General features: G+C 40.5%; 1 protein-coding gene across 2 annotated transcripts in view; it reads right to left on the reverse strand.

Annotated features, from left to right (window-relative positions):
• Window positions 1–26894, reverse strand: part of LOC126202889 (protein argonaute-2-like) — a 333247-nt gene that overhangs the window by 235656 nt on the left and 70697 nt on the right. For both annotated transcript variants that reach the window (XM_049936951.1, XM_049936952.1), the window contains exon 5: window positions 23017–23224. In XM_049936951.1, coding sequence (XP_049792908.1) covers window positions 23017–23224 — 208 coding nt within the window. The remainder of the gene's footprint in view (window positions 1–23016; window positions 23225–26894) is intronic.

Raw genomic sequence — 26894 nt, forward strand, 5'->3', positions numbered from 1 at the left:
CCTCAGGGTCACCTGCTGCCACTCACATTTTGCCTGAGCAGTCTATATCCATTGTGTCTGAGGGCCCGGTGAGATCTAGATCTTCAGCAGACACCAGAACCTCCACCTCATCCGCTGATGCAGAGCTTGCATGCAGCGATGGTGTGGGTGCCAACGCAATTCCCTTGGTCTTGGGGACCTTCTTTCTGAATTTCTCTTGCTGCTCCTTGGGTTTCCCTTTCTGGGAGGACTTCACTGATTCAGTCTCCAGGAATGACAATGAGCATAAAGCCCTATGACCAGCTGCTGTTGGGCTCTTCAGCCACTGGCTGGTGTCATCTTTCCCACTAGCAGAAACCTGGGAAAGGAGTGACCCAAGGGACCCCTTCCTACGGACAGGTGCCGAAGAAGACTTACACTTCTCCTGGCCAGAATTGGGGACTGCTATCCTCAATGGTTGGCGGGGGTGTTGCTCCTGAAGTACGTGGTGCGGAAGCAACAGGAAGGGAAGTGCCCCCCACCATCAAGGGGGCAGGTGTAGTCATCTGGTTCTGAGAGGCGACAGGAATGTGAGGAACTGATGGGGTGACAACTGTTCTCGTAGCGGTGGCGTAAGAGGTCATAGCCACCGGGTGTCGGTGCTCAAATTTCCTTTTAGTCTCAATGTAGGTCAATCGGTCCAGGTTCTTATATTGCATGATTTTCCTCTCTTTCTGTAAAATCTTGTAGTCTGGCGAGCAAGGTGAATGATGCTCTCTGCAGTTGACACAGATGGGAGGTGGGGCACATGGAGTATTGGGACGTGATAGACATCCACAATCTCGACATGTAATGCTGGAAGTACAGCAGGAAGACATTTGGCTGAACTTCCAGCACTTAAAGCACCGCATCAGGGGAGGGATATATGGCTTGACATCACAACAGTAGACCATCACCTTGATCTTGTCGGGCAATTTGTCACCCTCGAAGCCCAAGATGAAGGCACTGGTGGCAACCTGATTATCCCTCGGACCCTGATGGATGTGCTGGATGAAAAGAACACCTCGCCGCTCTAAACTGGCGTGCAGCTCGTCGTCAAGACTGCAAAAGAAGGTGGCTATGGAATATAATATCCTGGATCATATTTAAGCTCTTATGGGGCATAATGGTAACAGAAACATCCCCCAAATTGTCACAAGCCGTAATGCATGTGACTGGGCAGAGGATGCTGTTTTTATCAAGACTGACACAAAGCGCATTTTGGACAAGCCCTCAACCTCCCCAAACTTGTCCTCCAAATGTTGCACAAAAAACTGAGGCTTCATGGACATGAAAGATTCCCCATCAACTCTCGTACATACAAGGTACCACGGCAAATAAGTTTCACTGCCATCCTTAGCCTAGGGTTCCTCTCACGGTGTGGCCAGGGAGGGGAATGATTTGGGGTCATATTTCTTAGTGTTGAAGTTAGACTTTGCCTGTTTAGAGACTGCTGGCAGTGGACCAGCAGCAAGAGATGATGTACTACGCTTCATCGCATGTCATCCACCCTGATGCCACCCACCCAGACCGGGGGCCCTCCCCACAGGTGCCACCCAGCCTCAGCAAGGGCGACTTGGCAGGATGGCCATTGCTGTGAGTCCCAATGCCCCACAGAGATGGGCATCTATTCCATGCCATACGTGTGGAGTTAACGTCTCAGTCATCAGCAGAGTGATCCCTGTGTTGTCAGGGGGCTACAAGCAACAGGGTACATGGCGGCCCCACCACAACAAATTGGCTACCATGCTGGATATGAGGTGCTAAGTAGTCCACGGTCACCGTCAACGCAGAAAGCGACACTGCATAGTGCAAGGAGGAAAACGCACCCAGGAAGGTGTCCTCGCCCAAGAGATGGAGAACGAGTGGGACTGAAGTGCGATGACGAGAAAGTAGGCTTAAGATATCAATGCACGATGAACACGATGCACCATATAAGGCGCCGTTTCCCAATTGGCTCACTCTTCGGGAAAACTTAGATTGAGGTCAAACCCGACAGGGGACCATCACATAAAGGTTGAAACATATGAAACTCCTTTTAGTCGCCTCTTACTACAGGCAGGAATACCTCGGGCCTATTCTAAACCGGACCTGCAGGGGGAGTTCATGAGTGGGACGTGTTAGGAATTAGAGAGGGTGATAGTTTTTGCAGAGGGTGATCGAAGCTTTAAAATGTCTGAGGCCAGATTCCTGGTTATCTGTTTGTCTGTTCAGTCAGAATTCGGTGCTCAGTATGTCAGTGTTTGGTCTGTCTGGTTTTTGAGGTCTGATGGTCAGTATTTGGAGTTAGTTTCTGACACAGTCACAATACTTAAAATTATCCTGTCTCAGTTTGGACTATGACATTTTTTTTAGTGTGCCACAGCAGTTAGTGGAAATGCTATTTGAATTTCATAGCTAATCAACATACAGGAACATTAACTGTTATGTCAGTTACCTAGCTGCGAGTGAGGATATTTACTTGTAATTTGTAGATGCGAACACAGACTAGTGTTTTTCCAGCTAGTTTACATTCATTAAATTTATGGCGCACTGTTATCCACCACTGGGGGCTCGAGTTGCATCATTTTTTGCTCCGCAGTAACTTGAGTTGATGAACAGAGAATAACAATGGGTGTTGACTGGACAATAAATTTGATTTGAGAAAATTTAGATCACTTGTAGTTGCTTTAGGGATTTAAAATCTGCGCCAGGTGAGCGGAAACATAAACCCAAGCATTTTTTGCCATAATTTGTGTCACAACTGGGAGATTGTCCAGGTAGTAGCTTACTAGGCAACTTGACCTGAAGTTTAGGTTGAATAGATAGCGACGAAATGTTAAGAGTAGTGCCACAAGCATCTTTATTTTTCCTTCATTCACATATATGCAAATGCATTTCAGTTGCTGCAGCAGCAGAGCCACACCAAGATCTTCACCAGCAAAAGGTAGCAGCTACAACGAGTTCTTCAATAACACATTGACATCTTTAGCAGTGCCATAGCAGTTACATGCCACAGTCTTCAACAGCACGTGGGAAACACGCTCCGAGCCATGAGGGTCACTGGGCTTTCTGGCTCACCACAACGTTGGTCACACCGCACCATCAGCCACTGACACAAGTAGCAGCATGGCGGGAGTCAAAAGCAAAGTTAAGTGGAAACAGCAATTGTGTTTGCCTCATTGTCACAGTCTGTTAGCCATGGCTGAGAAAATTACAAAGTTACCACATGAGGGTGACCCTGAACAGTTAAGAAGTGAAATAAGGAACTGTAGCAGTCAGAGGGAGAATTATGACAAACTTATTTAATTGGATAGATAAAAGATCCACTCACCAAGCAGCAGCAGAACACTGTTGTAATTGGCAAGCTTTTGGAGTCAGTGACTCCTTCTTCAGGCAGAAGTGTTGAAGGGACTGGAAGAAGGGTGAAGGAGGACTGGAGTGGTCTAGGAAAAGGGGTAGATTTTGAGAAATTCACCCAGAACCGCGGGTCAGGGGAGACTTACCGAACAAGATCAGAAGGAACGACTTGCAATTCTGGGTGACTTTTCCAAAATCTACCCATTTTCCTAGACTTCTCAGTCCTTTTCCTTCATCCTTCCCCTTCAACCCTTTTGCCTGAAGAAGGAGCCACTTGCTCCAAAAAGCTTGCCAATTACAAAAGTCTTTTACGAGTGTGTCTTGCCACCATTTGGTGAATAGATTTTTTAACTATCCAGTTAAATAATTTGGATAACAGTAGGGAATTTTAAAGCGCAAAAGCAATTTATTAAGGGGAAATTGGGAGGGTTAGATGTGATAATGAAATCAAAATAAAGAATTTAAGAATCACATTAAAAGTGATGATGAGACCTCTCAAGGGCTATTGAAGGGGATCAGCAATAAAGTAGATGCTGTACACAAAAATTTGGAGGATCAGAATAGTGCAGTGCAGAAGGATTTGGAGGAGATGATGGATGCTATGCAAAGGGGATGTGTGGGGCAGCCAAAAGAAGCCAAAAGTTATACTGACAGCAGTTTCTGAAAATGTAGACATGATGAAACAGGGACTAGAGAATGAAGCAGAAGTTAGGGTGAAAGAAATCACATCTGTTAGGGTTCATTAAGCAATGTGGCTATAAGTCATGGAGGAGCAGTGGTTTCACAGTTTGTGGTGATCCCCAGGATATAAATTTTTGACGGGTGGAGTGATTACCATGTGATCAATTTGATCACCTCACGTACGGATTGTTTCATCGAGGTTACAGCTGATGAAGTGAAAGTTAAATTTGTAAGTTAACAGTTATATGGAAGTGTGTAAAAGTGAGTGGATCACATTCTTGGTGCATTTTGTGATTACGCCACATTTGAGGCACTGCTGCTTAACAAATGTTGCGGTGTGGGGAAGCAGGTGCACCGGCTCAACGCTTTTGTCAACCAGCCATACGAACAACCTTGGCAACTTGTCCAAATTTTGCAAAGCAGAGCTGCAAAAGTTCATGCATTTAGGTGAAACACTGGGCATAACAACGGAAATTTCAACTCTAAAGAGGCAGCTGCCAGATTACTTGCAATGGATCTTGTGCACACCCTCACAGAGAGTGCTGGGGGGGGGGGGGGTGGCTTGATTTTATAGAGGGTTAGACAAAGCCATGCACTACTGAAGTAGTGGTGCTAATAGCCAGAGGAATTTCAGGAACAACAAAAATTGGAATGACATGCAGAATGTTGATAGGAAGCAGTTTCAGCAAGATTTGGCAGCACTACCACCCCCCACCCCCTCCCCCATGAACCATGGACCTTGCCGTTTGTGAGGAGGCTTGCGTGACTCAGCGATACAGATGGCCGTACCGTAGATGCAACCACAACGGAGGGGTATCTGTTGAGAGGCCAGACAAACATGTGGTTCCTGAAGAGGGGCAGCAGCCTTTTCAGTAGATGCAGGGGCAACAGTCTGGATGATTGACTGATCTGGCCTTGTAACATTAACCAAAACGGCCTTGCTGTGCTGGTACTGCGAACGGCTGAAAGCAAGGGGAAACTATAGCCGTAATTTTTCCCGATGACATGCAGCTTTACTGTATGATTAAATGATGATGGCGTCCTCTTGGGTAAAATATTCCGGAGGTAAAATAGTCCCCCATTCAGATCTCCGGGCGGGGACTACTCAAGAGGATGTCGTTATCAGGAGAAAGAAAACTGGCGCTCCACGGATCGGAGCGTGGAATGTCAGATCCCTTAATAAGGCAGGTAGATTAGAAAATTTAAAAAGGGAAATGGATAGGTTAAATTTAGATATAGTGGGAATTAGTGAAGTTCGGTGGCAGGAGGAACAAGACTTTTGGTCAGGTGATTACAGGGTTATAAATACAAAATCAAATAGGGGAAATGCAGGAGTATGTTTAATAATGAATAAAAAAATAGGAGTGCGGATTAGCTACTACAAACAGCATAGTGAACGCATTATTGTGGCCAAGATAGACACAAAGCCCATGCCTACTACAGTAGTACAAGTTTATATGCCAACTAGCTCTGCAGATGAAGAAATCGATGAAATGTATGACGAGATAAAAGAAATTATTCAGGTAGTGAAGGGAGACGAAAATTTAATAGTCATGGGTGACTGAAATTCGTCAGTAGGAAAAGGGAGAGAAGGAAACATAGTAGGTGAATATGGATTGGGGGGAAGAAATGAAAGAGGAAGCCGCCTTGTAGAATTTTGCACAGAGCATAACTTAATCATAGCTAACACTTGGTTCAAGAATCATAAAAGAAGGTTGTATACCTGGAAGAATCCTGGAGATACTAAAAGGTATCAGATAGATTATATAATGGTAAGACAGAGATTTAGGAACCAGCTTTTAAATTGTAGGACATTTCCAGGGGCAGATGTGGATTCTGACCACAATCTATTGGTTATGAACTGCAGATTGAAACTGAAGAAAGTGCAAAAAGGTGGGAATTTAAGGAGATGGGACCTGGATCAACTGAAAGAACCAGAGGTTGTAGAGAGTTTCAGGGAGAGCATAAGGGAACATTTGACAGGAATGGGGGAAAGAAATACAGTAGAAGAAGAATGGGTAGCTCTGAGGGATGAAGTAGTGAAGGCAGCAGACGATCAAGTAGGTAAAAAGATGAGGGCTAATAGAAATCCTTGGGTAACAGAAGAAATATTGAATTTAATTGATGAAAGGAGAAAATATAGAAATGCAGTAAATGAAGCAGGCAAAAAGGAATACAAACGTCTCAAAAATGAGATCGACAGGAAGTGCAAAATGGCTAAGCAGGGATGGCTAGAAGACAAATGTAAAGATGTAGAGGCCTGTCTCACTAGGGGTAAGATAGATACTGCCTACAGGAAAATTAAAGAGACCTTTGGAGAGAAGAGAATCACTTGTATGAATATCAAGAGCTCAGATGGAAACCCAGTTCTAAGCAAAGAAGGGAAGGCAGAAAGGTGGAAGGAGTATATAGAGGGTTTATACAAGGGCGATGTACTCGAGGACAATATTATGGAAATGGAAGAGGATGTAGATGAAGATGAAATGGGAGATAAGATACTGCGTGAAGAGTTTGACAGAGCACTGAAAGACCCGAGTCGAAACAAGGCCCCGGGAGTAGACAACATTCCATTAGAACTACTGATGGCCTTGGGAGAGCCAGTCATGACAAAACTCTACCATCTGGTGAGCAAGATGTATGAGACAGGCGAAATACCCTCAGACTTCAAGAAGAATATAATAATTCCAATCCCAAAGAAAGCAGGTGTTGACAGATGTGAAAATTACCGAACTATCAGTTTAATAAGTCACAGCTGCAAAATACTAACGCGAATTCTTTACAGACGAATGGAAAAACTGGTACAAGCGGACCTCAGGAAAGATCAGTTTGGATTCCATAGAAATGTTGGAACACGTGAGGCAATACTAACCTTACGACTTATCTTAAAAGAAAGATTAAGAAAATGCAAACCTACGTTTCTAGCATTTGTAGACTTAGAGAAAGCATTTGATAATGTTAACTGGAATACTCTCTTTCAAATTCTGAAGGTGGCAGGGGTAAAATACAGGGAGCGAAAGGCTATTTACAATTTGTACAGAAACCAGATGGCAGTTATAAGAGTCGAGGGGCATGAAAGGGAAGCAGTGGTTGGGAAAGAAGTGAGACAGGGTTGTAGCCTCTCCCCGATGTTATTCAATCTGTATATTGAGCAAGAAGTAAAGGAAACAAAAGAAAAATTCAGAGTAGGTATTAAAATTCATGGAGAAGAAGTAAAAAATTTGAGGTTCGCTAATGACATTGTAATTCTGTCAGAGACAGCAAAGGACTTGGAAGAGCAGTTGAACGGAATGGACAGTGTCTTGAAAGGAGGATATAAGATGAACATCAACAAAAGCAAAACGAGGATAATGGAATGTAGTCAAATTAAGTCTGGTGATGCTGAGGGAATTAGATTAGGAAATGAGACACTTAAAATAGTAAAGGAGTTTTGCTATTTAGGGAGTAAAATAACTGATGATGGTCGAAGTAGAGAGGATATAAAATGTAGACTGGCAATGGCAAGGAAATTGTTTCTGAAGAAGAGAAATTTGTTAACACCGAGTATAGATTTAAGTGTCAGGAAGTCGTTTCTGAAAGTATTTGTATGGAGTGCAGCCATGTATGGAAGTGAAACATGGACGATAACTAGTTTGGACAAGAAGAGAATAGAAGCTTTCGAAATGTGGTGCTACAGAAGAATGCTGAAGATAAGGTGGGTAGATCACATAACTAATGAGGAGGTATTGAATAGGATTGGGGAGAAGAGAAGTTTGTGGCACAACTTGACTAGAAGAAGGGATCAGTTGGTAGGACATGTTTTGAGGCATCAAGGGATCACAAATTTAGCATTGGAGGGCAGCGTGGAGGGTAAAAATCGTAGAGGGAGACCAAGAGATGAATACACTAAGCAGATTCAGAAGGATGTAGGTTGCAGTAGGCACTGGGAGATGAAGAGGCTTGCACAGGATAGAGTAGCATGGAGAGCTGCATCAAACCAGTCTCAGGACTGAAGACCACAACAACAACAACAACAACAACCATTGGTGATCAGGTAATTTTTATCATATTCAGCAGCAGATGGTGATTGCAATTCAAATGTTCATGTGGGACGTGCTGAGGTCATTCCAGAATTATTTTATGCAGCTTGCATGCAGGAAATGGAACCCGTCGCAGCTGAATCTTAAGTTGGGAGTGCGATGAGTGTAGTGTGTTCGGACATATTTTCTACTGACAAGCAACAGATGCCAGCAGTTTCTATTACAGATGCAAAGAGTGGCATGCCGTGGCCTGATTGACAGAGGAATTATTTTGATATTGCAGACTGTCATGACAGCTTTCAAACATTTGTCATTGTTAATGATGAATGACTAATTGCTGTCAGAAGTGTACATTTGGATCGGATCAGTAAGGAAGAGTGTGAATTTGAGCCTAATCACTTTGTTTCACAAGCTAAATGATTAGTTTGTTGGCTCCACAAATGTGGGCAACAGATGCAAGGAAGTTATGTGGTTTGAGTGAGAGTCAGCCTACATTTCGCACCGCCTTTGCTAAGATATTCAATATCAAAGTTCATGTAGAACCTACATATGAGCCTTGTGTAAATACTTTGTGTACTGACAGCTTCAAAGAAACAGAGAGTTCTGTTGGCAGAAGCAGAGTTGCAAAGGGACTGAGTAGATAAAGTTCAACCACTCATAAATGTAGCAGTTAATAATGTTGCAGTTGACTGTCTCATAGACTCTGAGAGTGAGGTGTGTTGCATCCCAGAGCCATTTTTAATAACTTTAAGATAAGGAGATGGTAGCTTACTCTGTATCCAGCATTAAAATGAAAACAGCCACTGGAGGATATAGTATAGGCAAATAAATAATGAAGTAATATTTGAAGTTAAGATCGATGGAACAATTTTTCTTCAAGTTTAATCGTTGCACCAAATTTACGTACGAATATTTTGATGAGGATGGATTTTCTACCCAGATATGGGTTGCAATATTTGTTTCAAGCAAAGGTTCAAGTAAATAAATCTTGTAGTGAACAGAAAGCAATTTAGATTCAAAGGGCCACTTGCAGGAGAGAATACGGTAGCATGTGTTCACACAGTTAAAAGGTCAGAAGCAAATTTAGTGTGTTTAATAATTTTTTGTGTGTTCATTTGCATGTAAAAAAGTTATTAAAACTTCAAATTAATGTTGGCGTATGGAGGTGGGCTTCTGTTTAAATTGTGTATTTTACTATGTTTTAATACATATGATTTAGGGAAATACTAGTGTATGTAGAGCTATTACTGTTGGAGTCTGTTTATTTGCATTGAAACGCATTATTCTTGGTAAGATGAAATTTTCTCAAGTGCACAGTGTTGTGATCGTTGCTCTTTTGTAGTGAAGATTCAGATCACAGTCACCAGTGAGTCTGTTTTTTTTTTGCACTATGGCTGCTCTAGTGTTTGTTTCCTCTCGCTACTATTTTTCTATTGTATTGGTTTGGTCTACCAAGGGGAATTTGAATAGCTTTATCTTTGGGGAAGTACAAAAAATTGTTTTTCAGGCAGTTGACTGGATTCAATTATTTCTTTATGAGGATATTGTCTGGCTGGCAAGGTATCACAACAACACTGCAGTGCTGGTTCCACTACATATGTTACCATTAAAAGAAGATTCACCCAAAGGACTTCCACAGCAAGTTGTTCATTATGCTATGTGTCTCAAATGTGTGTGTAGTGTTGTGACTGTTTTGCAAATTTTGAACTAGTGTAGAGTACCACTAATGATAAACTAAAAGACCGAAAAAGACACATTGTGCCAAGAATTTCTTTTTAAATTCATTATTATGTTATGTTCTATCTGCTCATTCAGAGTGCAGACACTGAAATGACAATACAATACACTGTCCATCTGATGACATGTATTTGCTTACAGAATGTTACTCATGACACATGATTAGACAAACATTTAGATTAGTTTGTTTTTTATGTTTTATTACTAAAACTTGTAGGTCAACAAATTTTAAACTGCTACATTTGCAAATTTAATTGCTAGCTTTTAATGCACCACAAATGCTGTCCATAACCAAGTGCAGAATTTTACTCCCTATTTGCACATGCTTTATTCTTGCTGAATATCTGTGCGCTTCCTCGGGAGGATCATTTTTGTTGGTGTTACTAAATTTAACTCATTCACTGCATGAGATATAAGTTAATTAGAGATAACGTCACACCACAAGTTGTTTCGGCATAGTGCTTCATTTGTATCACACATGCACGGCTCTCATGAGATGACTCTGCACCTCTCGTCGGTTTACGGGTGTGAGGGGGAGCGGGTGGGGGCGAGGGGGTATACTGCTCACAATTCAGTGCCTCACTTCTGCTGAGTGGAGTACAGACCACTTACCTAATCACATCAAAAGTCTGACAGATAGCCATGTAGCATTTAAAAGGAAATTAAAAGAATTTCTTAATCGCAACTCCTCCTCCTCATTAGATGAATTTTAGGATGTAGTAAGTGGGTAACTTTCCCACAGGCCATTGGAAAGTTTCAATTGCTTTGTAATCATCTGCACATAAGCAATGCAAACTATAGTAGGTAAAGAGACGCATCAGGTATTATGTGAAAGAGGGTTGAGTTACACATCTAATGATATAAAGATGTCATCTGAGAGTTTTATATAAAAGAAGTTACAGAGACAAATAGGAGTTATTTATGAAGTATGCAATTTCTAATTTAAAATGTAATTCAACGCCAAAGAGACTGAGCATTCAAATTATTGTTTTTAATGAGAGGCATCAACCAAGGTAATCATATGACCCATAACTCTGATAAGAGAATCCATTTAATTGGAAATTAATTCAATTCAGGATAATTTACACACGAAGAGAGATACAATGATAGCATGGCAGTATGTGCTGGCAGCAGATACTGGTAACTCCACACACTATTTGCATTGTAAGATTATTATTTTTATTAAACATTTGTATTGTTTAATGTTAAATTCACCAAGTTTTTGCCCATAGTTTGAATTTCATCAAGGATATATAAATTCTGATGATAGCAATGAAAATAGAAGGCAAAATCAGATGACAATGATACGGCATTTGTAAGTGCAAACTAAATAAATAAAGATGCCTCAAGCATAAACAATTTTTGCCACTGAAAGCCCAAATTGTGAATAATTAAGCTCTAATTTATGGACAAACTATGATACTTAGCCAAGTTTCTCATGGTCTGTCTGTCTCTTTGGTTGGTATTTGGCAGCTGCTCTGTCGATGTTTGGATGTGTGTAAGAGAGTCTGGCTTTTGAGGTCTTTCGGTCAATATTTGGGCTTAGTTTCTGGCACAGTCACAGGACAGAATTATTCTGACTCAGTTTGGACTCTGATAGTTCCTTTTTTTGTGTGCCACAGTAATTAGTGGAAATGTTATTTGAATTTCATATCTAGTCAACATACAGGGTCATTAATTGTCATGTCAGTTAGCCAGCTCTGAATGACAATATTTATTTGTAATTTGTAGGTGTGAACAAAGATTGGTGTTTGTAAGCTGGTTTATATTTATTAAATTTATAGTGGATTATTAACCACCACTGGGCCTTGAATCATATCATTCTATGCTGCACAATAACTTGTGTTTATCATCAGAGAACAATAATGTGTGTTGACTGGACAATAAATCTGTTTTGTTAAAACTTAAACCACTTATAGATGTGTTAGTGATTTAGAACTTGCAACTGTGTTGCAGCCTAGCAGTTGCTGGAATTCTGACCAGTTGTCAATAACCTTCCTACAATTTTAATTTTAAATTAAAGTGACACATTTTAGGTAAAAAAATCTTTGCCTACATGAACAGAAACAGGGTCCTATATATTGTTTGCTATAATTTGTGACACACAATGAGAAACAAATGTGCTAATGTACCTTCCACAAATCCCAAGTGACATGATTGTAATGGATGTAGAATGAATCAAAATTTTTTTAAACATATTCTCATTTAAAAGGCAGTAAATACTAAATAGAAAATCACTCTACAACACTTATTTGCAATCATCACATTAGTGCACTCAATCTGTACAGAAATCAGATTGTACTAATACTGGCATTATTCTGGCAAATTATTGAAAATGTGTATTCTTGAATAATGGACACCTTCTTGGACCAAAGCAAGTGACTTCAAATGTTTGTGAACATTATTCTTATTTCTAGTATTGATTCCATGAAATCAGCTATTGGTTTCAAAAAGAGATATTTTTAAATTTCATTAAGGTCGAAAAATCGCTTTAGACTGGTGACCCATCAACCTCTTTTAGACTTTCACAGTAGAATATTAAGCTCAATCTACATAGTCTAAATGAATATTATTCGTGGTTGTTAATTTCCCAGTTAATCCTAAATTCACTCTTCTTATTAATGACATATCTTTACTAAGTAAATATGTGGCACATATATGTACGAATGCCATGGTCCCTGAAGATGCTTCTGCAAGATGTTCAGTTACAACTTCATGTAACATTATTGTGGTATATTCCCATACTATAAATACTTATTCGAGCTTAGCTGTGTTGCCACAGGAGATTGTATGGTATGCTAGCAGACCTATCTGCAAATCAACACAATGAGATACTTGAGACAGTTTGTTATCAATCTGGATGCCCATGAACTTTACGTATGGGGTTACGTTTAGTGTATGCCTATTCATTTCTATTAAGGTACTTTTAAGTAATTTTTATGTTTCTGAAATTGTATAATATGAGTCTCTGTAAGACTGAGGGATAAATTTTCTGCTAGAAGCCAATCTCAAGCCTGTTCCATCATTCTCCTGGTTATGCCTGGTATGGAAATGTTTGGGCCATTTACCAATTTATTTGTGTCAGCAGCAGCTCTTACAATTTTTGAAGAGCCTTCATTCTCTCAGGAATCTCATCAATGTAGGTCACGAATAGGAGTGGGCCAAGCACTGAACCTGCATGACTCCAGATTTAATGTTCCCCTAATATGCATTTATTCTTACTCTTGAAATATAATTTCTTACTGTAAACTTCTATTTTCTATTGTTAAGATATGATGCCATCCATGTATGAGAAATGCCTTTTGTTGCAACTCACTCTCCTACAGCAACAGTTATTGATTAGACACATAAATGTACAAAGCAGTATGAACATAGGTTAATAATTTCAAAACAACATAAAATGATTTTCCCGAGCTGTAATGAAATTTATGAATTTGCACAACTAATTTACTGTACATGCACAATACATGGCAGGCTTGTAAAAGACCTTCTTTCCTTTACTCTCTCACTTCAGTAAAAACAGTTCTTCATCATGCACCCCACTGAAAATAACTGACCAGAATCGCACACAGAACCTTGTACAGCACAGTTCCAGTCTCCCTCCAGTGGTGATACTGTTCCCCTTCCACACAGTCATCTCCTGGTTATCTTTGACGAATTATTTATTTCTAATTTGGTCTCACCTTTTTTTTTTTCTAAATACCTCCCCAGTGAGTCCAACATCACTCTTTATGAACCTTCTAGAAGACAAAGACTCCACCAAAGTGGTCATGAATCATTGTAACTAAGTAGCTGATGGTCTCCGTCAGATTTCCAACAACTTTGAATACAAACCTTACAATCATGACCCCACCCCAGAAGTCCAAAAGGCTCTCCAGCAGCTCCTCATGGCCTCAGGTCCGCAAAAAATCCTGACATCTCAATGCAGCTCCCTCCTCACATCAGCAACCACCACACTCCTACCTACTACCTATTCTGCAGATTCCAGAAAAGCCAGCGCCACACTCTCCACTGGTCGTCCCATGATAGCTGGGTTCATTGTTAGCACAGAATAAACCTCTGCCTTTGCTGACCAACATCTCCAAACTATTTTCCATAACCCCCTGTTCCACACTTAAGACACTGATCATTTCCTTCACCACCTTTCCACAGTTCCTGTCCCATTACCATTAGCATCCTCGGCCACTGTGGAAGCGACATACTTATACACAAATATCCCCGAGCCTGTGGGCCTATGGATCTGGAACACAATTTCCTGACACTCAATTATTGCACTTTCAAAGGCAAAGTACATAAACAATCCATTCTTCTACCATGGCACAATCCTGTTCCAACTTATTTACAGGTCACCTGGAGGAATCCTTCCTATTAAGTCAACGCCTAAAATCCCTTATGTGGTTCGGATTCACTGATGACATTTTCATGATATGGATTCAGGGTGGAGACAACCTTGGCTCTTTCCCCATAACCTCAATACCTACTTCTAAATCCACTTACCCTTGCCCTTCTCAACTCAACTAGCCACCTTCCTGGATGCCAATCTTCACCCATCAGATGGCTCCATAAATATGTCTGTTCATATCAAGTGTACCAACCACCAACAGTACCTCCACTTTGACACTTGTCATCCTTCCCATGTCTAGAAGTCTCTGCCTTACAACCTCGTCACATGAAAACGCTGCATCTACAGTGGAAAGCTGGAGTTGTCAAAATATACCTATAACATTACAAGCCTTTATTGACAGCCAATATCCTACCCAGCTCATCCAAAACAGACTCTCATGCCATCTGCTCCTCTGACAACCAGTTAGCCTGTTAACCAGCCACTGACCAAAACTCCTCTGATCACTCAATATCACCCTGACCTTGAAAAGCTCAAGCACGCCCTTCACCAGGACTTTAATTACCTCTCATTGTACTCTCAGATGAGGGATATCCTAACCAAAATCCTGGTCACATTACCCAAAGTAGTGTTCTGCTAGCCACCCAACCTACAGAATATCCTTGTCCACCATCACTATTCCAATCTTGCTCCCAATCCTACACTCCATAAGTTGTTCCCTTGTGATCAAGCCAGGTGCAAGACCTCTCCCATACAGCCACCCACCACTGCCCACCACAGTCCAGTCACAAGTTGTGATGAAGCAACCTAGGATATTTTTACTTCCCCTCTTGCTTTGCCATTTGCCTCCTTAAATTCATTTTTTCATTTTTTAACTAATTAGCATTAACATATGTGAGTATAATCTGCATGTTCATAAATGAAAAAGGTTGGCCATTAGTCTTAAAGAACATAACACCAGATCTAATTTTGTGCTTAGTTTTATGTATGTAATTGATGTTCTACTTTATTTTGATTGTTACTAGTTAGTATCTTTCATAACAGGGCGAAATCAGTAATTGTTTCGTAACTTCAATTCTATTATTGGCATATAAACAAATATGAATTCTGCAATAATTGTAAACATTTGGAAGATGAAATGCTAGTATTCTTAAAGTATCTATTTGGCTTTAGCCAGAAACATGTTAGCAAAGCCAGCCCTTAACTAATTCCAAAGTAATTAATAGTTTTGTCAAGAGTATTGTTTGTGTAACTATATTTGTTAATTTCATGATCTAAACAAATAATTCAGTCTAACTCTGGTAGTGGAAGTAACTTTTAAAAAGAACCAATTTTTCAATGCATTCACTTAATTGAATGAAGTAAGTTTTAATTGTAATTTCTGTAAATTTAACTTCGAACGATGTGTAGTTTCAGTACCTATTATTGCGAGGATATATAAGGGCCTGGTTTTTGGTCACGAGACAGTCATTCCACAGCTGAGTTTCAGCCAAGGAACCTGTGTTGGTTAGAACGACAACAATGCATCGACTTAACAGTGAAATAAGTGTTACACTAATAGGCTGGGTGTTAAAGCAATGACAGTGTCTGTTCCATATGTACCTGATTATTCTGAAAGAACTGTGAATTATGTGGTTATGCGTTTACTGCTTGTAGACAGTAAACTATTATAGCAATATGTGGATGTTCACCTGCAAACTATTAATAAGGCTTATGGGAAGTCAGAACAATATTGCACTGGCCATATGTAACTGTGTATTATTGGGGGGTTGTGAAAAGTGAAAGTAAAAGACTATGAAACACAACAGTGCATCTGTCAGCTATATTAGTTACAGTAGACAGTACTGCATGTCCAGACCATATGTTTTCAGCCAGTATGTCGACATTGAGGACAACAAACAAAGAAACAATGTAGGCAAACTGCTACAAAGTATTTACTACTCTACATGTCAGGGCCACATGAGAAAGCAGCCATTTTGTATATGAGTATTACTGTGCAACATTCTACATGGGCATGACAAGTAACCAACTGTCTACTCGCACGAATGGGCACAACCAAACTGTGGCAAACCGCAAACTGTTGGCAAACATGCTGCGCACTACAACACAAATGACTAACAGCTACTTCACTATGCAAGTCACTGGGATACTCCCTTGAATTTTCACCGTTTGGAGGGGGTGAAAATTCAAAATTGAAAATTGAAAATAAAAAATATCTTCCAGGCAGAAATTCCAATATACATACAAGTACTAAGGATAGTAAGTTTCAGAACTCGTGTTTAACTCCAAACCTGATGGTATTTCATCAAAATGTACAATCACTATCCAACAAAGTAAACGAATTTCAAATTTTGTTAGAAAATGACATGAAAAACACCTCTGTATTATGTTTTACTGATCATCGGCTTGACAAAGAGAAACTTGATATGCTATGCATTCCAAATTTTGTATTGGGTAGTTATTTTTGTCGGAAATTGTATAAACATGGTGGTAGTTGCATTTATGTTAAAAATAGCATAAATTTTAAGTGTATGCCATATGTAGGAAAATTATCCATAGAGAAAGATATTGAGGTAAATGAAATTGAAATCACGGACGAAAAAATTGCTATAATTTGTCTATACAGTGCACCAACTGACAATATTAACATCATGTTAAAGAACATTGAACATATCTTACACAAGACTACACAAAAAAAATAGAAAACTAATTATACGAGGTGTGGCTAGAAAAATACCGGACTAGTACTGGTGAAACAATAAAACGAATGCAATAAGGCTGAAAGTCGCGTGGCCTGTCACGTGACTCTCGTTCCGCCTACTGCTCGAGTTTCATCTGCCTCCTGCACTCAGTCTGCCCGTGGCGTCTGTTTTAAGTAGTTGACGTTTTGTCTGTGCGTCGGAAAATGTTGAGTGTACAGAAAGAACAGCGTGTTAACATCAAATTTTGTTTCAAACTAGGAAAATCTGCAAGTGAAACGTTTGTAATGTTACAACAAGTGTACGGCGATGATTGTTTATCACGAACACAAGTGTGAGTGGTTTAAACGATTTAAAGATGGCCGCGAAGACACCAGTGATGACACTCGCACTGGCAGACCATTGTCAGCAAAAACTGATGCAAACATTGAAAAAAATCGGTAAACTTGTTCGACAAGATCGCCGTTTAACAATCAGAGCAGTGTCTGAGTTAACAGGAGTTGACAAGGAAACTTGTCGAACAAGTTTACCGATTTTTTCAATGTTTGCATCAGTTTTTGCTGACAATGGTCTGCCAGTGCGAGTGTCATCACTGGTGTCTTCACGGCCATCTTTAAATCGTTTAAACCACTCAAACACTTGTGTTCGCGATAAACAATCATCGCCGTACACTTGTTGTAACATTACAAACGTTTCACTTGCAGATTTTCCTAGTTTGAAACAAAATTTGATGTTAACACGCTGTTCTTTCTGTACACTCAACATTTTCCGACGCACAGACAAAACGTCAACTACTTAAAACAGACGCCACGGGCAGACTGAGTGCAGGAGGCAGATGAAACTCGAGCAGTAGGCGGAGCGAGAGTCACGTGACAGGCCACGCGACTTTCAGCCTTATTGCATTCGTTTTATTGTTTCACCAGTATTAGTCCGGTTTTTTTCTAGCCACACCTCGTATGTGGGGATTTCAACACTGACTTTGCAAGTGAGTCCAATCAAAAACTGCTTTAGTGAACCTCTTAGCAACTTTCAACTTAAAGGCTACTATAGAAATGCCACCACACATCACAAAAACCTCAGTCACAATCCTTGATCAAATATTTACAAATGTGCCCTTGAAATATACAACACAAACCCACAATACAGGCTTTGGGGACCACACAGTCCAGGAAATTAGTATAAGATTAGGAAAACCATTTAGTTCAACTGAATGTCTAACTACCACATCTAGGAAGTATAATGACCAGAATATACAACATTTCCTTAACTATCTGTGTAAAGAAACTTGGGGAGACATCTATGAATGTAAAAGTACAAATGGTAAGTTCAACAAATTCCTAAATAGTTTTAGCTATTATTATGACCTTTGCTTTCCACTCCATAAAAAGACAATCACAAAAAAGGATCTCAAAATAAAATGGGTCACAACAGGGATACAAATATCTGTGAAGAAAAAGAGATTACTTCATGATATATCTAGACAGCACACCACATCCCCAGAATTTGATTCCTATTTTAAGAATTACAAAAAGATTTTAACTAAAGTCATAAAAGAAGCAAAAAGAATGGCAAATAGTTCCTTCATAGCAAATGCACAAAATAAAATGAAAGCCATATGGGACATTGTAAGGCATGAAACAGGAGTAAAACGGAGAGAATACCATAATATCAAACTGAACGAAAACACTTTTGTAATATCTGGTCCCCAGCAGATAGCAAATAATTTTAACTCATATTTCTCTGAGGCAGTTGAGGGGGTGAAGCAAAACTTTCAATATGCTGTCACTGCAAATCAGATTAAAACTAATCCTAGTAACAATTCTCTCTTCCTATACCCAACAGATTATCAGGAAATGCTAAAAACAATAGGGGAGCTAAAATCAAAATTTTGCTCTGGCACTGACAACATATCAGACCATATCATTAAAAAATGTGCACCCTTAGTAGTTAGGCCCATGGTAGACATATGCAATAGTTCACTTTCTCAGGAAATCTTCCCAGAAATGTTAAAAATAGCTAAAGTGAAGCCATTATACAAACAGGGTGAAAAAACAGATATAACAAATTATAGGCCAGTCTACTTTCTGTTTTTTTTTCTAAAATAATTGGAAAAAAAATCTTTTATAAAAGACTCAGATTTCATTGAAAAAAATAAACTTTTCTCAGCTACACAGCATGGTTTCCGAAAATGTAAATCGACTGAGACAGCTATTATCGATTTCTTAAATGAAGCTCTAAATGCATTAGATAAAAAAGAACACATAGCAGCAATATTCCTAGATCTTTCAAAAGCATTTGACATCATTAACCATGGTCTATTGCTTAGAAAGCTAGAAAATATTGGTGTCAGAGGCCCAGCCTATGAGTGGGTAAAGTCATATCTACAAAACAGACACCAAATACACTCCTGGAAATGGAAAAAAGAACACATTGACACCGGTGTGTCAGACCCACCATACTTGCTCCGGACACTGCGAGAGGGCTGTACAAGCAATGATCACACGCACGGCACAGCGGACACACCAGGAAACGCGGTGTTGGCCGTCGAATGGCGCTAGCTGCGCAGCATTTGTGCACCGCCACCGTCAGTGTCAGCCAGTTTGCCGTGGCATACGGAGCTCCATCGCAGTCTTTAACACTGGTAGCATGCCGCGACAGCGTGGACGTGAACCGTATGTGCAGTTGACGGACTTTGAGCGAGGGCGTATAGTGGGCATGCGGGAGGCCGGGTGGACGTACCGCCGAATTGCTCAACACGTGGGGCGTGAGGTCTCCACAGTACATCGATGTTGTCGCCAGTGGTCGGCGGAAGGTGCACGTGCCCGTCGACCTGGGACCGGACCGCAGCGACGCACGGATGCACGCCAAGACCGTAGGATCCTACGCAGTGCCGTAGGGGACCGCACCGCCACTTCCCAGCAAATTAGGGACACTGTTGCTCCTGGGGTATCGGCGAAGACCATTCGCAACCGTCTCCATGAAGCTGGGCTACGGTACCGCACACCATTAGGCCGTCTTCCGCTCACGCCCCAACATCGTGCAGCCCGCCTCCAGTGGTGTCGCGACAGGCGTGAATGGAGGGACGAATGGAGACGTGTCGTCTTCAGCGATGAGAGTCGCTTCTGCCTTGGTGCCAATGATGGTCGTATGCGTGTTTGGCGCCGTGCAGGTGAGCGCCACAATCAGGACTGCATACGACCGAGGCACACAGGGCCAACACCCGGCATCATGGTGTGGGGAGCGATCTCCTACACTGGCCGTACACCACTGGTGATCGTCGAGGGGACACTGAATAGTGCACGGTACATCCAAACCGTCATCGAACCCATCGTTCTACCATTCCTAGACCGGCAAGGGAACTTGCTGTTCCAACAGGACAATGCACGTCCGCATGTATCCCGTGCCACCCAACGTGCTCTAGAAGGTGTAAGTCAACTACCCTGGCCAGCAAGATCTCCGGATCTGTCCCCCATTGAGCATGTTTGGGACTGGATGAAGCGTCGTCTCACGCGGTCTGCACGTCCAGCACGAACGCTGGTCCAACTGAGGCGCCAGGTGGAAATGGCATGGCAAGCCGTTCCACAGGACTACATCCAGCATCTCTACGATCGTCTCCATGGGAGAATAGCAGCCTGCATTGCTGCGAAAGGTGGATATACACTGTACTAGTGCCGACATTGTGCATGCTCTGTTGCCTGTGTCTATGTGCCTGTGGTTCTGTCAGTGTGATCATGTGATGTATCTGACCCCAGGAATGTGTCAATAAAGTTTCCCCTTCCTGGGACAATGAATTCACGGTGTTCTTATTTCAATTTCCAGGAGTGTAGTTGAAGTCTTGTACAAAAAAGCAAAAAATTTAACTTCCTATCAATCATAAAAACAGTGTTAAATACGGTGTGCCACAGGGTTCTGTACTGAGACCAATCTTGTTCTTGCTGTTTGTAAATGACCTGGAACCATCCAGCCCTCACTATAAGTACATTAAATGTGCCGATGATACGAACACACTTATCAAAGAAAAGACCCCAGAAGAGCTCCAACATGAAAAAAAAGAGCACTTCACATGTATCAGAATGATTCCCAATGAACAACTTAATAATAAACACACATAAAACAAACACTATGCATCTACACACAGGGCAGAATAAACATCCTTTAACTGCAACCATAGAACTGTTAGGCAAAAGACTTGAAATTGTAAATAACACCAAATTTTTGGGAGTTTGGATCCAAGATGACATAAGATGGCAGAAACACACACAACACCTATGTAGTAAATTAAATACCATTTTTTACAGTATAAAAATTCTTGCTGGATGCACATCAATGCAAGCCATAAAAAATGTGTACTATGCCCAAGCGGAATCACTACTAAGATATGGTTTAATTCACAGGGGGAAATTCACCACCCAGCAAAAGCTGTGAACAAAAAAGAATTATAAGAGCCATGGAAGGCTCAGCACTTCGATCTTCATGCAAACCCTCATTTAAAAAGCTTCATATTCTTCCATTACCATGCCTATATATCCTAGAAACAATAACGTTTATAAGGAAAATCGTAGATGAAAATAGCAAAAAACCAAATATCCATTCATACAACACAAGGAATAATCAAGATTTACATATGCAGTTTTCACATACAACACTAAAACAAGAAGGACCCTTGCAAGCAGGAAAAAAAACAGTATAACAAACTCCCTAAAAAAAATTAAGGCAATAACTGGCACGCATAAATTCAAAACTGCAGTGAGTGACTACTTGCTACAGGATCGCTACTATAGTGTTGATGAATTTTTATCTACAATTTAAATATGTGAAAAATTTAAATAGTTTATACAATTAAGGCCAAAATAACAAATGTGTACATGTAGATTTATCTGTGTATTATATGTGGTCTATTACATATACGTGTGTGTCTGTATAATCAAGGCCGAAAGTATGAAATGTGTGCGTGTCAAATTTATTTGTGTATTTGTGGAATGTTATTCCCATATGTTAGAGTTATATTGCTATATACTGAAAACCATACAACAGTTTTGCTGTTAAACTTTATTGCAAATTATTTGACTTGTCCTATATCATTATGTACCCCTGTACAGTGTATGATTCACAGGACCAATAAATATACAATACAATACTTCCAGAACAACTTTCTCTGAACTGCGCAGCTGGGAATTGTCTGTCCAGCATATCTCGTGCTTCACAATGCCCTTGGCCTAAACCTCCACTAACTCACCACCCGCTGCCTCACCTTAGCTGCTCCCTTCTCTCTTCTGCCCACACCACTCTTCCCCCTATCCATACTGTGTACTCTACACTATGTGGGCATGCTCTCTCTCTCTCTCTCTCTCTCTCTCTCTCTCTCCCCCCCCTCCCCCCCCTTTTCAACCCTCTCTCCCTGTCTCTCTTCCCTCGTCTCCCCCCTCATCTCCACTTTTTCTTCTTTCCTATTCTTCTCCACTCTCTCTCTCTCTCTCTCTCTCTCTCTCTCTCTCTCTCTCTCTCTCTATCACTTATATGACATACCCTCTGCACTACTTTCGTCTTTCGTCTTGCTGTGCAGCAGCTGAGTTACCTTTTGACACACCTGCCTTATACTGTCCCAATACCTCTCCTTACCTCATGCATCCTTCCCTCCCCCCTCCCCCCCCCCCCCCAAATCTACCAAGGCAGCTGCTCCCAATATTGAATACTCAACCCCCAAGTTTTTGCGTTTGGTTTTCTGTGTGTGTGTGTGTGTGTGTGTGTGTGTGTGTGTGTGTGTGTGTGTGTCTATAAACTTTGGCTAAAGTGCAAAGCGAGAGTAAAGTAAGGGTAAGAACTCAAAAGCTAGTGTGAAAAATGTTTTCTGTTGCATGTTTCTATGTGCCACACACCAGTCAGCTATTGGTGAGTGGTGCCTTTCCTTTATTACACATAAAGGAACCAAAAGCTAGCCCAGCTTTTGGAACTTAACTCTTCCTTAGAGAGAAAGAGATTCACTTGGGAAGGTCAGAAAGGAAGTAGAGGCCACACAGACCAAACAATGTCAGGGATCCATATATCGAAACATTCCCAAGAGCAGTTGTAGCAACTGGAAATGAATTCTGATGTTGTCAAAAGCATTAGTAGTAAATGAAAATGAATTCCGATATGTCTAACATCCAGATGTGTTAAATTAATACCACATTACTATTGTTTCAGAAGAAATATTAAATGTTCTTACCTGAATAGACGTTTAGGGCGGTCAGGACTGATTGCCACATCATAATGCATGACAATCTCGTTCTTCAATTTACTGAGGATTAGTCTAAAATGATTTGTGTCGACCATTGTTTTCCTACCCTTTGAACCTCCTTCAAGAATGTTAGGGCGAACTGGTATATTTATAGTGTCTAACGACAAATTTTTCATTTTCTGAGCAATGTCATCATCTGTAAAATAAAACCATAAGGAATTTTGTTGGAAAAAAAACAACAGATTCACTAAGCAGCTTCTATAAAAAAAACAGTGCATACTACATTTCTCTAATCAGGATATTATCAAAATAAAAATAAAGTACAATGTAATATTGATTTAGTACTATCACCAGGAGAGTGCAATGTCCTACAATAAGTTTAAAAAACTTGAAGTAATTAATAGACTCACACTAACAAAACTATTTTTTTTTTTTTTTTTTTTTTTTTTACAGAAACTGCACTTTCTGTCCTCAGCATTAATTTTTTCTCTACTTGCAATGAAGTTCATTAAAACTTTGCTCAATATAATGTGATGAAGTACTTAAAAATGTGTAATTTGGTTATCCATCCATACATAAAAAAATGTATGCGTGCATGTGTGTGAAACCATGGGACAGATTTCAATCACATTTTGCTACACGTACCCTCACTATCAGGCAACAATCATTACTTACCTATTATAGTTAAGGAGACATTAAGTCATAAAGAATGAGATGCATGAAAAACTGCCACATCATGTGTGATGTTTAAATGTATTACTTCTTTGCTACAACTGCAGTCACAGTAAACTTCATAGGCTGATCCACATAAGCTGCTAAATGCAGCTATAAAAGTATATCATGATACCACACAGTTCTGGAGATATGATGTCATAAACACTGAGATGGGTGAAATGCTCCCATGTCATGCATGACATTTAAATTTATTACTTCTTTTCTACTAACTCTATTCAGAACACATTTTGCAAACAGTATTCACATATGCCACTGAATGTACCTCCAAAATTATATCACTGGATGAAACATAGACCAGGAGATATGATGTTATAAAAACTGAGATGCATGAAAAACTGTCACATCATGCGCGACATTTAAATTACTACTTCTTTGCTACTATCTCTATTCACAATAAATTTCACTGACAATATCCACATTATGTAACTGAATCATTCTACAACACACAGTTCAAGAGCTACATGAAAAAAATACCATATCATGCAAGAAGTTTTAATACATTTATTCTTTACCACTATGACACTCATATAGTTCAATCAACTTAAGAAATCCCTGCACCTGGTAGTGTTTTTGAAAAAATTCAACTGAGAAGTGCAAATGGCTGCAGGTGAAAACAACAGCCATCTATAGATCTATGAAAAGGCATTGTTATAGAGGCCTTTCCAAAATCACATTATACACACATGATGCAGCTGCACCCAGCATACAGAAACTGTCTGGGTACAGAAACTGTCTGGAATCACGTTTCTTAATTCGGATACTGTACTTATATGTTTGTACATAATGCATATTTCATTGTGTGACTGTTTCATAATTTCAAACACGTTTTCATGAATACAAGGAAATGACTTTTTTTCAATACTTGATACTTGACAACAAACACAGTTCTCTTTTTGTTTTTGCTTCTAATATAAAAACTGGCAATATGAATACCTGAGCAGTGCTGGGTTTGTCATTTTTAGAGTCTCCTCAGTGGGTGGCTGTATCACGCATGACCATCAGCTCGAATACATTGTCCAGTCACATTAATGTGACCACTTGTTAAAAGGTCGAATAACTACCTTTCACAGTGCAGACTGCTGCGAGACATGCAGAAAGAGAGTCAATGAGGTTCTGGATGGTACTGTCAGGGATGTGGAGGCATGCCAATCCCAGTACTGTTGCCAGCTCCACTAGGTTTCTTGGTCGAGGATCCCTGGTGCGAACAGCTCGATTGAGATGGTCCTACAAATTCACAATTGAGTTTAAATCCAGAGGGTTTGAACCACACTTGTATACTGTGAGCTGTTGTGACACGTTGCATTGTCCCACTGGTAGATTCCGTTGAGGCAAGGAAAAACAAACAGCACGTACGGGTGGAAACGGTCCCCAAAGATAGATGCATACTTGTGTTGATCCCCTGTGCCTCCCGGAATGATGAGATCACACAGGGAATGCCATGAAAACATTCTCCAGACCATAACACTTCCTCCTGTAACCTGGAACCTTTTGATGAGTTTTGCGGGGTATTTGATTTCAGATGTTTCACATCATATATGCCAATGGCCGTATGTCCAATAGAGCTTAAAACATGATTCATCTGAAAAGTCTACATGTTGCCACTCAGTGGACATCCAGTTGCATTACCGAGATGCAAATTCCAGCCTTCATCGCTGATGAACAGCAGTTTTTTTTTTTTTTTATCTTTTTTTCCTTTATTAAAACAAACATATATCTACATAAGCACAAAACAAAATATTGAAGTGCTGGAACTGATTCAACACAAATTGTATACTACAAGAGACTGAAGAACACATTTCAATATAGTGTCATTTGTAAGCTTACAAAGTAGAACATAATAGTAAACTGACAATAGCCTCTTCAGTCCAGACAGAGACATAGATCCGAACGCAAACATATATATAATTGATTGTCTTAACTGGAATGACAGTTCTGTCATTTGATTCATAACCGTCCAAACTCAAAGTCATTTGGAGCACACAAACGGATAACAAGTGATGCACAGGAACATAAATTTATGAAAACGTCATAATGAAGTTAATAACACCATTGAGAAGTCGGGAGTAGTCCTAGGAACTGGTATAACCCCTTACTCGTTGTGTATTTTGTTCGCTACACAGTCTTGCATGTGATTTGTGTCCTTACCGGCATCGAGAATTACCCTACGCCTTGTTTTTCAAAAATTATGTCTAACATGTTAGCAAACATCTTCCTGAAATTTGGGTAACGTTTCATCTTCCAGCGTGCCGTTCTCATGTAAGCCTCGAAAGTAATGAGATTATCTTCACTATTGTGGATGATGTTATATGTCACAAACTGTCCTAACATCCACATCACGGTGTTGTTCTTGGTAGCGGGAAAATGTTTCGTGTCCGGCCAGAGCAGGACGTCGGTGCAGTGGCCGGCTGGGCTGCTGCGGGTAATCAGGCCCAGCCTCTGCTGCACCCATTTCCAGTTAATGAGATGACCGCCACAAGTGAAGCGATGGCGTAAGGTGTCGACCAGGCCACAGCGGACGCATTTATCACTGTCACTTAAACCGATTCTATGCAACCTTTCATTAGTGGGTATAACATCGTTTACCACTTTATACCATGTGGACGCCACTTCAGCAGTGTGGACGGTTAAACTTATGTTGTCCCAAACTGCCTTCCAATGAACACCCGGGTATTTAAGTTCAATGGGATTCCGGACTATTGGAGATGTCCATCTTTTTAATAACAGGTGCGTAGTCGGTAAATCCTGCGTGAAATAATGTCCATCAATATAGCTTACTTCAAGAAAAAACTGCTTGACATGTCGTAATTTGTAATGTATTTTACCTACATCAATGGGTGGATGCGTATCGGTGGGTTGTAAGGTTCGGAAGAGCCAACTGGTTACGCTGAGAGGTTCCTTGTCCAACAAATGGGTGATTCGTTTAATATATAACGCAGTACACTTTCGGTTTATGTCAGGCATGTTTAGTCCGCCGGCCTGTCTAGAAGACGTCAGCGAGGTGTATTTCACTTTGAACAGATGCCCTTGCCAGATAAATCTATTAGAGAGTTTCATCACGTGTTTGGCCTGCATCTTGGGGACTGGAAATAGTTGGGCCATATAGTACGCTTTACTGAATATATAACTACTGA

Source organism: Schistocerca nitens, chromosome 9 (assembly GCF_023898315.1).
Source record: "Schistocerca nitens isolate TAMUIC-IGC-003100 chromosome 9, iqSchNite1.1, whole genome shotgun sequence".
NCBI lineage: Eukaryota > Metazoa > Arthropoda > Insecta > Orthoptera > Acrididae > Schistocerca > Schistocerca nitens.